Raw genomic sequence first — 15,059 nt, 5'->3', positions numbered from 1 at the left:
GGGAATTCTATTCCCAGCTAGCACAAGCAGATGATTTTAATGCTCTGAATCACAGAGAGCAGTGTACCTTTCACTTGCAGAAACCCAGCAATGATATGGGAATAAAGGCCTGCTTCTCTTCCATGAACGCATTTCCGATTCCAAGAACATGACTAGGACTCTCAGAAACAACAGTGACAACCTTACTACTATTAATAAAAAAATAAGGCCAGCAACATGCCCCTTTCCATTAACTGGGAATTAAGAGGAGGTGGTAAGAAACAGCCACAAACAGAGAAGTCCTATAAAATTTGCAACTTAAAATAAAAAGGACTACTGACTACATTTCAAATCACTAGGAAAGCTAAACTCTGAACTCTGGCTGATGATCAGCACCAAAGACTCCCTAGTTATTTTTATTCGTTACCTGTTACAGCGAGTTGTTTCCCAGAGACATGCAAGTGTAAAAGGCTAGTTCTCAAATGCAGAAATATTAACACTTTCTTATGTCAGCTTCCCTCTTAATATGTTCTTTTTGAAAGCCCATAATCAGAAAGACAACGATAAAACAGTTGTGTAAGAATTGTGGGAAAGCAGGAACTGAGAGGAAAACTAGGGCCTAACAGAAGTTTTGGCATTACAGGAGCCTGCCTGGGGTGATCCACAGTTGCCACTTCCAGGATGGCTGGTGTGCACGGACTCTGCTCCTCCACGGTTCCCTGGGCACCACACTCTGCCCTCCTCGCAGCTGCAAAGGGGAGTAACAGAGGATGGAGCGGGGTGAAGGCACCGCGGCCAAACTCTGTTGCACTCCCTGTGCTGGGCTGCTGACAAGCTGCACAGTGGCTGTCCAATGGGAGATAACAAGTCCGGTGTTGAGCCAGCAAAGGTGGCAAATCACTCCTTTCAGATGAACTTTGCTCATTATAATGTGAAAACCGTACCTCCATCCCAAAAGTTACCCGCCTCCGAGGTACCACCACCCCTCACTGAGCATGCGCTCTAGATTTTTGCTTGACTGTACCTTTAAATGAAAGCGAGAAACTTTTTCACCAATCAATAACAATATTCAGTATGACTCTAGTCACTCAAGCTCCACCTGAACGAAAAGTATAAAAGGTGAACTAAGGAGGAAAAGTCTGGGGGGGGAGAAACCATCGTAACTCCTGGGTCAGTCAACAGGCTGATCCCCCTTCCCTCCCCTCGTGCTGGGGCGCTGCCTGAGGAGACTAAGAAGTGAGAAGGAAGAATCAATCATAAATTCTGGATCAGTTGATGCGCTGATCCCCCTTTCCTCCCCTTGCCTGAGGAGACTCGAGACCGAGAGCCCTCTCCCATCTTCTGGGGTGAGCGATGATTGCACATTTGTACATCAGAGCTAGCTAAAACCCCACGCTCTAGAAGAGAATTTCCTGTACTCACATCCAAAACCTGCTTTACAAATGTTGCATTTGAATAAATCTTACTGTTTGTGAACTCGGCTACTTGTTTAGGGGGAGGCGATCGGGCCTACACTTGATACACTGTTCATGAATCCGATATAATCGAGCTTACAGGTGATCACGCTATTTGGGAACTCGATTTGCTCCTAGGAAGGCGATCAGACCTACAGTCCACAGACTGTTCATGAATCCCATACTGATTTGATATCTCCTTTCCCACCCCACCCACCACTACGGCTTTCAAACGGCAACATTTCACAACAGTACAGATTGAATCCTAATAATTTGACATTTTATTTACTCAAAGCTGAAGTCAAGTCAGTGTGGCTGTAATAAAAACAGGTATTTACAATATTGCCTAAAGATAGCTATAAAATATAGCTAACTATATATACACACCTAGTCTTTAATAGATCACTTAGTCCGCTTAATTTTGTCATTTGTTACATTTATGCTCCAATTCTAAAAAGCTTTTTTTGCTTCTTCCTTTGAGTTTTGCGTGGCTTCCTTTTATCTTTTACAGTTGCCTTTGGTTCTGGTTTCACAAGCTGTACTTCCACTGGCTTTTCTTCAGCTGGAGTCTCAAAGACAGTTTCAGTGAAGTCATCTTTAACAAGCATCCTACTCTCATTTTTCTTTATCTTTTGTGCTTCCTTCACTTGCTGTTTCTCTCTAAATTTAGCAGCCACCGATAATCTTATGAGCCGTCGATGCTATAAAAATAAGAATTTAAAATCAAGTCAGGTGGTGAGTAAGCAAGACGGAAGAAAAAAATCAGGTATTAAAGAAACAGGTGGGGATTCTTCTGCCTAACTGTCAATATTAGTTATCAGCACAGCGTTATCTTTTCACTGACAGGAATGTTGAGGCCTTTCTGTTTATGCAAGGCTCTTCTATACCTGCAGTCAGCTCAGGCACTCTCTCCTATCAAGGATTCCAGGGAAAGGCATACTTGGGTTTTGCACAAAGAGCTCACAAGACTAGACTTCCAAGGAATTGCTCTACGGAAAAGACAAAGATCAAGCTGCTTACCGTATTTGGGGACTGGTAATAGGGATTTTCATACAGAGTTGGTCCTCCAAAGCTACCCTGGAAGATTTTGATGAGATTCAAAACAAAACGAGGCCCAATTTCCACTAGAGAGGCATCCTCTTCTATGATCTGCAATAAAAAGAATATGTTACTTACCTCTCATGGAGTGATAATCCTGAGTTTCTCTTTTGGAAAAGAAGGAGCTGCAACTTGAGCCAAAGGACAAGGTAAAATTAAAAAACAAGTGAAACTTGCCCTTCCTGGGCTACCACTTCCTATTACGAAGGCTACCTTTACAGAATCACAAAGGTACTGACACTGCTTGGTGCAAGCACTGAACATCACCATATCTTGATAATAATGATTCTGCACAGTTACAACTAATGGATCGGATATGAAGTCATTTCACAGCACCATCTGAAAAGCAAAATGGAGCCACTAACCTGATAATTCCGAAACCAGATCCTCCTGTCTGTAACGGTGAACGTGAATACATGGTCTACAAAGGGTTGGCTCTTGGGGTGATACTGCGGTGTACTAAATATCTGTAATAAGAGACAGTCTAATTTTCTGTAATCTTAAGAGGTCGATCATATAACACCTTAACTTAAAGCATCTTACTTTCCAAGAAGGATGAAACATTGGACAAAAGAATTTCAAACTAACCTGAATAAACAACTCTTTTAACAAGGCGTAGTGTGGTTCCTTGTCAAATGTCTGTAAAAGACAAATGTAATTTTACATGCAAAACAAAATACACGAGCAGTGTAAAGAAAATGAAAGCATAATCCATGAAAAACAAAACCTATACGTACTGGATCAAAAGACAAAAGGGGCCGTGAGCCCCTTAGGCAGTTTCCAGTCATCTTCAACTCAGCCAGTGTGTGAACTACAATGATTAAAAGCCTCATTTTAGCATTTAGAGAAGACTGAACAGATAAGAAAATAAAAAGCCCAAATGATTTCAACAACTTAACTGTTTTGCACTAAGAACTTGGCTGATGGTCCCTGGGGCGCATTTGAAAGCCTGCAGTGGGGAGGCAAGAGGAGGGGAGAAAAATGACAACGTTAGTGGCAGCCAGAAGGGTGTGCTGGAGTTGTGCAGTATACCCCAACCCATTATATTGCTGTACTGAAGCAATTCCGGCCTCTTTTGAAAGCAATATTGAATTCCTTTAACATACTTATTTTAAAAGTTGCTTTGGGTACTCTTAATACTCAACAGAAATGTAATTTATTCACATTTCTTTTCTAACCATTCTATAAAATGCATTTGTAAACAGTGTAATAAAATCAATTATACGTTGTAAATTCACATTACCTATACACGTATGAGATTAGTGTTGCTTAGTTAAATCTGTACTATTTCATGCGTTTTCTCTATTACTCCAACAGATTTCTGTCACAACAGAAGCATCCCTACTTCTACATGGAAAAGAAAAAGCAACAAACATTTACTTACCACATGTACAGATCCTGTTTCTTTTTCGCTTCAAAAAAGATGCATTTATTGCAGTTTTTTATTTCACACACCTGCACAAAACATGACAAATTAGTCTTTTACAGAATTCTGAAGACATTTTCGCACATTTTCCACATACCAACGAATGTCTACCCTCTGAAGCAAAAAGTTCAGACACAAAAGGTCTCCTCTTAATTGATGACTCCTCCCAGTCCCCACACTTTAAATTAAACATTTTTGGAAAGATCTTAAGTTCTTCATTTTGGAAAGATCTTAAGTTCTTTTTACCAAGCAATATTTCCCTGAGGCTACAAGCAATCTCAAGAGCTTTCCAGGGGTTGTAACAATGGGGTCTTGTTTTAACTCTATCAATATCTTATTACATTGCTTGAGCTGGTCACACATTTGTCCCACAATTAATCCAAATATGTATTATAAGACATCTTTCAATTACACAGAAATATACAGATATATATATATGCTATATAAATATATTTCCATTCCTCAAGCCAATTTTTAATTAAAAGATTTGGATTTGACTGTGTTAATCCAAAGTCAACTTCCCATTCTAACCTAAACACTGCTTGAACACAAGTAGGTTTCATTTATGAGGCTGCACAACCCACATGGCTAGCCATAGTTTCTTTGGACAGGGTCACACTGGTTGTCCTTCTTCTCTTACATGTAGATTTGCCCCAGAAAGAAAGAAGGGGAAGAAGCACTAGTTAACTTCTACGTTACCTCATTAATTACAAACAACTTGTCTTTACGGTCCATTTTAGTATCTGCAAAACAAACAAGCAGAAAACAACACTTGGAATGCCTGACAAACAGCTTAACACCAAGATTTTTCTTGGAAATCAGTTCTTTGCAATATTTAGTGGTCACGGGGGCCCAGCCCTACCTGCTTTGGAGTGTGGCATCAGCGTCCTTAAATCCTGCATTAGGTGCCTCGTTCTGAAATTAATTCCCCGGAAGGAAAAAATAAGCACCCGCTCCTTGTTTTTCCATTTACCCTGAGAAAACGACACAGAAGTTAGGCAGGGAAAAGAGGCTTCCGGCATTAAACCCGTTGCATCGCAGCCAAGATAGGGGTTTGAACAGCCGGAACACGCGTTCTCACGGCGCTTTTCTGCCGCTTTCCGCGCGGCGCGCCCTGGCGCGGTACCTGCGAGACGGGCGCCGGGATGCTGTACTCCTCCGGGGCCGCTCCTGCCGGTCCCGGCGCGGCCTCGGGGCCGCTCGGCTCCCTCCTGAGCCGCTTCTTAGGCCGGGCACCCGCCGCCGCGCCACGCTGCCGCTTGGCCGCCGCCATCTTCCCTGCACCGCCCCGCACTTCCGCCTCCGCGCCGGAACTGCCTGCGAGACGCTCTGGGCGCGCACTCTGTGGTGGCGGCGGCAGTTGCGCGGTCGTTGCGCAGCTGTGCGGAAAATCTCGCTGTCAAGAACTGAATGTCCAAAAAGGAGACAGAGGAGTCCTAAAACTTCATTCGAATAAAGGGAGGGTCCACCGGGCATATCGCTGTGGAGACTCTCAAATTGCTGGGGGACGCAGCCCCCTTTTATCCTAATTTCCCCACCGAGGGACGCCCTCTCCTTTTCCCCATTGGCCAAGGTACTCAGAAGTTACAGCGTTCCCGGCCCGCCTACACCGAACTCCGGCCTCCCGCCATCTGTTCTCACCTGAGCTCACCTGCCTCATTTGTCCCCCTTGCTGAAGAATGTGGGGCAATTGCCCTATTTCCCTCCTTTGTAAAGGCCCCATCTCCTTGCAGATGGCTCTTTTTGTCCCACTGGGCTCATGGCTCCACTCAGTCTCCCCTCCCTTTGTCCTGCTCTTCAGCCAAACTGTGAAGAAACCCCCTTATTGATGAATACAGAAACTTGAGCATTCCGCTCACCCTTATTGATGAATACATAAATTTGAGCATTCTGCTCAATTCCTCTCCCCCCCTCCCCGCCCCCCTTTGGACAATATTTGTTTTTACAAACCCCTATGTCCATCTCTACAAGCATAATGGACTCTGCATAGGTTGTTAACTAATAACCTGCGTTCAGTAGGTCTAGTACCCATCTACGGAATTGCTCTACGGAAGAGACAAAAATCAAGCTGCTTACCGTATTTGGGGACCTACACTTGATACACTGTTCATGAATCCGATATAATCGAGCTTACAGGTGATCACGCTATTTGGGAACTCGATTTGCTCCTAGGAAGGCGATCAGACCTACAGTCCACAGACTGTTCATGAATCCCATACTGATTTGATATCTCCTTTCCCACCCCACCCACCACTACGGCTTTCAAACGGCAACATTTCACAACAGTACAGATTGAATCCTAATAATTTGACATTTTATTTACTCAAAGCTGAAGTCAAGTCAGTGTGGCTGTAATAAAAACAGGTATTTACAATATTGCCTAAAGATAGCTATAAAATATAGCTAACTATATATACACACCTAGTCTTTAATAGATCACTTAGTCCGCTTAATTTTGTCATTTGTTACATTTATGCTCCAATTCTAAAAAGCTTTTTTTGCTTCTTCCTTTGAGTTTTGCGTGGCTTCCTTTTATCTTTTACAGTTGCCTTTGGTTCTGGTTTCACAAGCTGTACTTCCACTGGCTTTTCTTCAGCTGGAGTCTCAAAGACAGTTTCAGTGAAGTCATCTTTAACAAGCATCCTACTCTCATTTTTCTTTATCTTTTGTGCTTCCTTCACTTGCTGTTTCTCTCTAAATTTAGCAGCCACCGATAATCTTATGAGCCGTCGATGCTATAAAAATAAGAATTTAAAATCAAGTCAGGTGGTGAGTAAGCAAGACGGAAGAAAAAAATCAGGTATTAAAGAAACAGGTGGGGATTCTTCTGCCTAACTGTCAATATTAGTTATCAGCACAGCGTTATCTTTTCACTGACAGGAATGTTGAGGCCTTTCTGTTTATGCAAGGCTCTTCTATACCTGCAGTCAGCTCAGGCACTCTCTCCTATCAAGGATTCCAGGGAAAGGCATACTTGGGTTTTGCACAAAGAGCTCACAAGACTAGACTTCCAAGGAATTGCTCTACGGAAAAGACAAAGATCAAGCTGCTTACCGTATTTGGGGACTGGTAATAGGGATTTTCATACAGAGTTGGTCCTCCAAAGCTACCCTGGAAGATTTTGATGAGATTCAAAACAAAACGAGGCCCAATTTCCACTAGAGAGGCATCCTCTTCTATGATCTGCAATAAAAAGAATATGTTACTTACCTCTCATGGAGTGATAATCCTGAGTTTCTCTTTTGGAAAAGAAGGAGCTGCAACTTGAGCCAAAGGACACGGTAAAATTAAAAGACAAGTGAAACTTGCCCTTCCTGGGCTACTACTTCCTATTACGAAGGCTACCTTTACAGAATCACAAAGGTACTGACACTGCTTGGTGCAAGCACTGAACATCACCATATCTTGATAATAATGATTCTGCACAGTTACAACTAATGGATTGGATATGAAGTCATTTCACAGCACCATCTGAAAAGCAAAATGGAGCCACTAACCTGATAATTCCGAAACCAGATCCTCCTGTCTGTAACGGTGAACGTGAATACATGGTCTACAAAGGGTTGGCTCTTGGGGTGATACTGCGGTGTACCAAATATCTGTAATAAGAGACAGTCTAATTTTCTGTAATCTTAAGAGGTCGATCATATAACACCTTAACTTAAAGCATCTTACTTTCCAAGAAGGATGAAACATTGGACAAAAGAATTTCAAACTAACCTGAATAAACAACTCTTTTAACAAGGCGTAGTGTGGCTCCTTGTCAAACGTCTGTAAAAGACAAATGTAATTTTACATGCAAAAAAAAAAAATACAGGAGCAGTGTAAATAAAATGAAAGCATAATCCATGAAAAACAAAACCTATACGTACTGGATCAAAAGACAAAAGGGGCCGTGAGCCCCTTAGGCAGTTTCCAGTCATCTTCAACTCAGCCAGTGTGTGAACTACAATGATTAAAAGCCTCATTTTAGTATTTAGAGAAGACTGAACAGATAAGAAAATAAAAAGCCCAAATGATTTCAACAACTTAACTGTTTTGCACTAAGAACTTGGCTGACGGTCCCTGGGGCGCATTTGAAAGCCTGCAGTGGGGAGGCAAGAGGAGGGGAGAAAAATGACAACGTTAGTGGCAGCCAGAAGGGTGTGCTGGAGTTGTGCAGTATACCCCGACCCATTATATTGCTGTACTGAAGCAATTCCGGCCTCTTTTAAAAGCAATATTGAATTCCTTTAACATACTTTCAAACTAAGTTGCTTTGGGTACTCTAATACTCAACAGAAATGTAATTTATGCACATTTCTTTTCTAAACAATTCTATAAAATGCGTTTGTAAACAGTGTAATAAAATCAATCATACGTTGTAAATTCACATTACCTATACACGTATGGGATTAGTACAGATTTAACTAAGCAACACTATTTCATGCGTTTTCTCTATTACTCCAACAGATTTCTGTCACAACAGAAGCATTCCTACTTCCACATGGAAAAGAAAAAGCAACAAACATTTACTTACCACATGTACAGATCCTGTTTCTTTTTCGCTTCAAAAAAGATGCATTTATTGCAGTTTTTTATTTCACACACCTGCACAAACCATGACAAATTAGTCTTTTACAGAATTCTGAAGACATTTTCCCACATTTTCCACATACCCACTAATGTCTACCCTCTGAAGCAAAAAGTTCAGACACAAAAGGTCTCCTCTTAATTGATGACTCCTCCCAGTCCCCACACTTTAATTTAAACACTTTCGGGAAGATCTTAAGTTCTTGTTACCAGGAGCAGTATTTTCCTGAGGCTACAAGCAATCTCAAGAGCTTTCCAGGCGTTAGAACAGGGGTTGTAACAATGGGGTCTTGTTTCAACTCTATCAATATCTTATTACATTGCTTGAGCTGGTCACACATTTGTCCCACAATTAATCCAAATATCTATTATAAGACATCTTTCAGTTACACGGAAATATACTCATATATATATTTACTATATATATATATGTTTTCATTCCTCAAGCTAGTTTTTAATTAAAAGATTTGGATTTGACTGTGTTAATCCAAAGTCACCTTCCCATTCTAACCTAAACACTGCTTGAACACAAGTAGGTTTCATTTATGAGGCTGCACAACCCACATGGCTAGCCATAGTTTCTTTGGACAGGGTCACACTGGCTGTCCTTCTCTTACATGTAGGATTGCCACAGAAAAAAAGAAGGGAAAGAAGCACTAGTTAACTTCTACGTTACCTCATTAATTACAAACAACTTGTCTTTACGGTCCATTTTAGTATCTGCAAAACAAACAAGCAGAAAACAACACTTGGAATGCCTGACAAACAGCTTAACACCAAGATTTTTCTTGGAAATCAGTTCTTTGCAATATTTAGTGGCCACGGGGGCCCAGCCCTACCTGCTTTGGAGTGTGGCATCAGCGTCCTTAAATCCTGCATTAGGTGCCTCGTTCTGAAATTAATTCCCCGGGAGGAAAAAATAAGCACCCGCTCCTTGTTTTTCCATTTACCCTGAGAAAACGACACAGAAGTTAGGCAGGGAAAAGAGGCTTCCGGCATTAAACCCGTTGCATCGCAGCCAAGACAGGTGTTTGAACAGCCGGAACACGCGGTCTCCCGGCGCTTTTCTGCTGCTTTCCGCGCGGCGCGCCCTGGCGCGGTACCTGCGAGACGGGCGCCGGGATGCTGTACTCCTCCGGGGCCGCTCCTGCCGGTCCCGGCGCGGCCTCGGGGCCGCTCGGCTCCCTCCTGAGCCGCTTCTTAGGCCGGGCACCCGCCGCCGCGCCACGCTGCCGCTTGGCCGCCGCCATCTTCCCTGCACCGCCCCGCACTTCCGCCTCCGCGCCGGAACTGCCTGCGAGACGCTCTGGGCGCGCACTCTGTGGTGGCGGCGCCGTTGCGCGGCCATCGCCGTTGCGCGCCCAGCCATGCCGCTCTCCACGCAGCCGCCCGGCAGCGGCGAGCGCTACGTGCTGTCGGCGAGCCTGGACAACGCGCGCCACCTCTCCAGCCTCCTGCGCGCCGTGCACTTCCAGGACCACGCGAGCTGCTTCGCCACGGCCAACGGCATCAAGGTGACGGTGGAGGACGCTAAGTGCCTGCAGGCCAACGCCTTCATCCAGGTGCGGCGCTGCGGCCAGAGGCAGTGGGATCCTCTGGCTTTTATGTTTCCAGAGCATATCTTTAAAAGAACAAGGTTTGAGACCGCTGGAAACCTGAAAACATTCGAAAAATGTTTTAATATAACTGTTATAACAAGCTGCACCGAATCACTTATGAGGTTCTGTTAGATCTGGAAAGGGGTCCATCTATACATATATATATATTTAAAATATAGATGCCTGAACTTTCTATAATCCAGAAGCAGATGGCTGTAGGCGTTAACATTTGTGGCTTGTTTTTAATCTATAAAAGATAAATGTTTATATTTTCCATGTGTATGGCATTAAAACTGTGACCTAATTTTATTTTACACTTTTTCAAGGATGGAGACCTGTAGCTTTTTTTTTTTTTTTTTTTTAAAGAGAAATTCCGTTACATTATAAATCACCCTGTATTGCATTGATCTCTGAAAATAAAGACTTTAAAATGAAATAAAAGCTGTAAACTAATTCCAAAATCTTTTCTCTCACCATCTCTTTTCTTTTTCTCATAGGCGGAAATTTTTCAAGAATTTACTGTTCAGGAGGAATCTGTGATGTTCCGGATCAATTTGGCTGTTCTGCTTGACTGCTTGACTATTTTTGGTGCAAGTTCTTTGCCAGGTATGATGAAAATTGTCCTTGTGTGTCTCTTGTAATTGCATAGTGAAACCTGTGCTTAGCCATGGGCTGAACTGAGGACCCTCTCAAGTGCCTCTACACGTGCTTTTCTAGTGAATAGAGGGTTTTTGATTTTGTTGTGAGGATATGAAGTATTATATTGAGTGTGGGAATTAGAAAAATAAAGTGCCTTGTGTTAATGTCTTTCAGTGATGGAGACAGGGAAATTCATTTTGGAATTACATATACAAATATTGACTCATTCATATATTCATTTGCTTAAAAGCACAGTTTTAGCATTATTTTGCTTAAAAAATTATAATTTGCTGGTTGTTCAAAAAATGTTTTCTCATGGCAAAGTAACTGGAATTCAGAAAACCATACTCTGCATAGTTGTGTGCAGCAGAGTGATAGCACACGAGTTTTCTGAAGCAGTTCTATTATTGCAGCTATTTGTGAAACTCCCCTTTCTCTGCTGTTTTGTTCTGGCTCTGACCTAAAAAGATTAGACAGTCAACTGGTGCTGAATTGCACCATGATGTGGGGGACCCAAACATCCAGGCTATGCTTACATAGCAAAAGATTGTGCTATGTTGATAAGACTGTTGTTAAGACTGAGCATACTGAGTAAATATATGAGAGTCTAGACCAAGCATTATAAATTAATTTAATGTGTTTGACATGCAGGTAGCACCTATGTTTCCTAAAGTGGTGAGATGTGCTCGCTAGCTCTCTGCTTCATTTCCTTTTTCAGGATCATCAACAGCTCTTAGGATGTGTTATCGCGGTTATGGCTATCCCTTGATGCTGTTCTTAGAAGAAGGAGGAGTGGTGACAGTGTGCAAAATTAACACTCAAGAACCTGAGGAGTTGTTAGACTTCGATTTCTGCAGCACAAATGTTGTTAATAAAATTATCCTACAGTCAGAGGGGTTACGAGAAGCGTTTGCTGAGCTGGATATGACCAGTGAAGTCTTGCAGATTACCATGTCTCCGGACAAACCATATTTCAGGTAGGAGAAGCTTTGCATCCAGTGTAAATATTCATACTTGGCCTTTCTTCTTTCTGTGGGTAAGGACTGGAAATTTTAGGATATATAGGGGGAAGCTGTTTTAGAGCATTGGTTTATTTTAAGGAAATTGTAATGAATATAAAAAAATAACAATATGTAATCAAATTATCATAGTGAAGTAAAGCAAACGTAAATATTTTTAAAAATTGTTTAGCTATGTGTGTTAGATAGAAACAAATGAGACAACAGCATTTCTGTGTGGGACAGATTGTGCCATCGAAAGAGCACATGTTTTACATCTGCTGCAACATGTGAAACCAAACTGTGGTTTCAAGTCAGAGCATTGCAAAATAATCACAGAATCATAGAATGCTTAAGGCTGGAAGGGACCTCTAGAGGTCATCTAGTCCAACCCCCCTGCACACGCAGGGTCACCTAGAGCACGTGGCACAGGACTGCGTCCAAGCGGGTTTGGAAGATCTCCAGAGAAGGAGACTCCATAACCAGAGGACCAGAACAGAGAACTACATATATTTGTTTTCTGCTCATGGTATTTTACAGTTTCTCCATAAAGAGGGATGATCCATGATGAATGACCCTTGATTCAGCCCAGGAATTTTCTTTTAAAGCAAATTTGGGCTAATTTGGCAGACATATAATAACTCAGTGTTGTATGTCACATTGCTCTGGCATCTCTAATTGTGGAGCCTTCCAGACAGATTCTGTGGGCCAGTTATCATTCAAGCTTACCATGAGAATAGGGCAGTGTGTTGCTATGGAAGACAGCATAGCATGTCAGTGAAGTGGATTGTAGAAAGCAAAAAATTTGTTTTTTACCTGAGAAAATCTATTTCTGTTAGCATTTAACCCCTTACTTATTATCTACTTTCCATCCTGTGAGAGGCTGCTGAAAGTACAAATATCTTCAATACCTGCTATATTCTGTATTGTTCTTCACTATACTCTGAATATTCTTTCAATGATTGATGTTAACTTTTGTCAGTGCTCAACCTCGTGCTCTTGGCAACTGAAAACTATGTAATTTGGAGAGCTGTGGTCTTAGCCTAAGTAAGATTCAACTTCTATTAATTTGTTTTCCATGCACTCTATGGAGTCTGAATTCATTATGATTTTTTCTTTAGCACCTTTGTTTACTGGGATTATCTCCCAGGGCTTGAATGGCTTTGGGTGCATGTACAACTGGCTGAAATCAATAATTCAGGCGTTGCAGAAAATAAGTGGAATTTCTAGGATTTTCACCATTGTTTTTCCTTTTATAGCTTAATGCTGCAGAATGGGCACTTTTTTACTTTCAGTGTTTATAAATAGAGACTAAGATGTGTTATTAAAGATCAAGAGCCAAACTTTCATTAATCAGCTTTGTGCGAAACCACTGTCAGATGCCTTAAGGGAATCTCAGGCTTTGGAGTGCATCAGCCTTTTCCTGTTCCATTTCCTATCCCATTCTGCCATAATCCTTCTTTCCCCTTTTGGAGATAGAAAACACCATTTCTTGTAATTTGGTGAACATTTGCTTGGTAACAAAAGCATTTTGTAAAACAGCCATAGACATAAATGGGATGACCACTTCTGACAAGTTTTTATAGGGCTGCTAGGAGGTATTTTTAGATGGTGCCTTTTGCCTTGCAGGTTATCCACTTTTGGGAATGCTGGAAGTGCGCATCTCGACTATCCACGGGACTCGGATCTGATCGAAGCGTTCCACTGTAACCAGACCCAGACTAACAGGTTGGTGACTGTGTGAGCGCTGCCCTCTGCGGCAGCTCATACATTCCCAATGGAAAGTTTAAAAACGTTTTGTTCATTACAAAAATACTCATTTCATTTGTGCAGGAATCCCATCTATTAAAATCCTATGTCTATGATCAAAAGCTCAGTGATTACAGTGTCTGTCTAAGGGTGTTACCAGGAGAGCAAAATGTAGCCTTACTAGTTGGCTTTCCATAACTTTATGGCATTAATTGGGAGTAATGTTTCAGCTCTTCTCTGTGTACTATGTTTTTTAATGACTTTTTTTTCCTTCCACCCTTGCAGATACAAGATTTCTTTGCTTAAACCATCTACAAAGGCACTAGCCCTGTCTTGTAAAGTGTCCATCCGGACAGATACTCGAGGATTTCTTTCACTGCAATATATGATTAGGAATGAAGATGGGCAGATCTGTTTTGTAGAATACTATTGTTGCCCTGATGAGGATGTTACGGAACCAGACTAGTAGCCATGTTTTGAAGGCCATATTTTATTTATTTATAAATAAAATCATGTATTTTTTATAGAACCGAAAGTTACGAAGACTGGTAGATTTGATACTGCGTTGTTTTAATATGGAATTAAAAGTATGAAGATTTCTTTTGTATTCTTATGCAATTGTTTCTTGGCCTTTACGCAGAAAAAATAGTTATAAAAGTGAAAGAAGTCTGATACTGCAGGAGACAGCCATACTCCAGCTTGCAGCTGTGGGTTGTGATCTGGAGAGTCAGTGATCCCTGGGTAATTCCTGCAGTTTGGGATTGTAGCTGAGTTTCAGTGCTTGTCAGGAGATGAGGTCCTGCCTTGCACGCTTGGGAAGCAGTGCGTTTGTATGTCACAAACTGATTGCCGCACAATCCAGTAGTACCCAATCCTCCAGGTTTATTTTGAGTTAAAAATGCTTTTGTTGATCATTGTTCACCTTTTGTTCGTGTCAATAACTCATTTAGCCATTCATTTTCACTGCCTTCCTGTGTAGATCATTTATGGCAATAAATTTTATATTTAAAAAGAATTACAGATCTTTGATCTTTGACTTTACAGAGATAGCTAAAAATATTCTCAATTACTGTTTATTTTTTCAAGCTTAATTTAAATATTAATGTGAAAAACATTAATTACAAATTACTATCTTCAACTATTGAGTGTTAAGAGCTATTCACTGCTCCCCTGGATGACAAGATAAATATGGAACTGAACATGTGACTTTCTCCGTTTGTTTTTTTTCTGAGTATTGAACTTACTTTGTGTTTTGTTCTAGGACATTGCTGTGGTTTAGCATTTGTGCTTTTATGTAATTGGCTTCAAATGTACCATATTACTTCTTAAAACGGTAATTTTAACAATTTATTCTGTAATCTACCTACAGTGATTATGGAAAGACTATCCTAAGAAATTGGAGCAATCAGCACAGTACCAGTAAGTGATAGGAACTCTTCATTTCACAAATAAGGGTTATTACAGATGTGAAAGATTTATGCAAGGCACATTTGTACATGCTAGGACCAAACAGAGACCTAGACTCAGAAGCGTGAGGTGGTAACTG

General features: G+C 41.5%; 3 protein-coding genes and 1 long non-coding RNA gene across 4 annotated transcripts in view; 2 read left to right on the top strand and 2 right to left on the bottom strand.

Annotated features, from left to right (window-relative positions):
- LOC148593136 (uncharacterized) overlaps positions 1-15,059 on the top strand; it is a 396,995-nt gene that overhangs the window by 356,378 nt on the left and 25,558 nt on the right. The gene's annotated exons all lie outside the window — the stretch shown is intronic.
- LOC148593137 (ribosome biogenesis protein BRX1 homolog) lies at positions 1,848-5,230 on the bottom strand. Its single transcript, XM_088532098.1, has 10 exons — positions 5,084-5,230; positions 4,820-4,931; positions 4,657-4,700; positions 3,916-3,986; positions 3,431-3,480; positions 3,269-3,342; positions 3,120-3,170; positions 2,897-2,998; positions 2,454-2,582; positions 1,848-2,134 (listed from the first exon to the last, which is right to left on the bottom strand). The coding sequence occupies exons 1-10, from the start codon at positions 5,228-5,230 to the stop codon at positions 1,871-1,873; spliced, it is 1,044 nt and encodes a 347-aa protein (XP_088388224.1). The 3' UTR covers positions 1,848-1,870.
- On the bottom strand, positions 6,406-9,779 carry BRIX1 (biogenesis of ribosomes BRX1). Its single transcript, XM_088532102.1, has 10 exons — positions 9,633-9,779; positions 9,369-9,480; positions 9,206-9,249; positions 8,477-8,547; positions 7,992-8,041; positions 7,830-7,903; positions 7,678-7,728; positions 7,455-7,556; positions 7,012-7,140; positions 6,406-6,692 (listed from the first exon to the last, which is right to left on the bottom strand). The coding sequence occupies exons 1-10, from the start codon at positions 9,777-9,779 to the stop codon at positions 6,429-6,431; spliced, it is 1,044 nt and encodes a 347-aa protein (XP_088388228.1). The 3' UTR covers positions 6,406-6,428.
- RAD1 (RAD1 checkpoint DNA exonuclease) lies at positions 9,885-14,042 on the top strand. Its single transcript, XM_010212220.2, has 5 exons — positions 9,885-10,091; positions 10,625-10,733; positions 11,485-11,743; positions 13,394-13,492; positions 13,799-14,042. The coding sequence occupies exons 1-5, from the start codon at positions 9,897-9,899 to the stop codon at positions 13,977-13,979; spliced, it is 843 nt and encodes a 280-aa protein (XP_010210522.2). The 5' UTR covers positions 9,885-9,896; the 3' UTR covers positions 13,980-14,042.

The sequence above is a fragment of the Tinamus guttatus genome, unplaced genomic scaffold, assembly GCF_059628265.1.
Source record: "Tinamus guttatus ecotype Peru unplaced genomic scaffold, ASM5962826v1 Tinamus_guttatus_pri_ptg000455l, whole genome shotgun sequence".
NCBI lineage: Eukaryota > Metazoa > Chordata > Aves > Tinamiformes > Tinamidae > Tinamus > Tinamus guttatus.
The sequence above is the reverse complement of the archived record's forward strand: the minus strand, read 5'-3'. Positions and strand labels throughout refer to the sequence as shown.

Coding starts and splice junctions, on each gene's coding strand:
- LOC148593137 (XM_088532098.1), bottom strand. CDS start 5,230: ATGGCGGCGGCCAAGCGGCAGCGTGGCGCGGCGGCGGGTGCCCGGCCT. Junction 3,343..3,430: donor CAAGTTCTTAGTGCAAAACA/GTTAAGTTGTTG, acceptor TAATCATTGTAG/TTCACACACTGGCTGAGTTG. Junction 2,999..3,119: donor TAAAAGAGTTGTTTATTCAG/GTTAGTTTGAAA, acceptor CTCTTATTACAG/ATATTTAGTACACCGCAGTA.
- BRIX1 (XM_088532102.1), bottom strand. CDS start 9,779: ATGGCGGCGGCCAAGCGGCAGCGTGGCGCGGCGGCGGGTGCCCGGCCT. Junction 7,904..7,991: donor CAAGTTCTTAGTGCAAAACA/GTTAAGTTGTTG, acceptor TAATCATTGTAG/TTCACACACTGGCTGAGTTG. Junction 6,693..7,011: donor ATTACCAGTCCCCAAATACG/GTAAGCAGCTTG, acceptor TTATTTTTATAG/CATCGACGGCTCATAAGATT.
- RAD1 (XM_010212220.2), top strand. CDS start 9,897: ATGCCGCTCTCCACGCAGCCGCCCGGCAGCGGCGAGCGCTACGTGCTG. Junction 11,744..13,393: donor CCGGACAAACCATATTTCAG/GTAGGAGAAGCT, acceptor TTTGCCTTGCAG/GTTATCCACTTTTGGGAATG. Junction 13,493..13,798: donor AACCAGACCCAGACTAACAG/GTTGGTGACTGT, acceptor CCACCCTTGCAG/ATACAAGATTTCTTTGCTTA.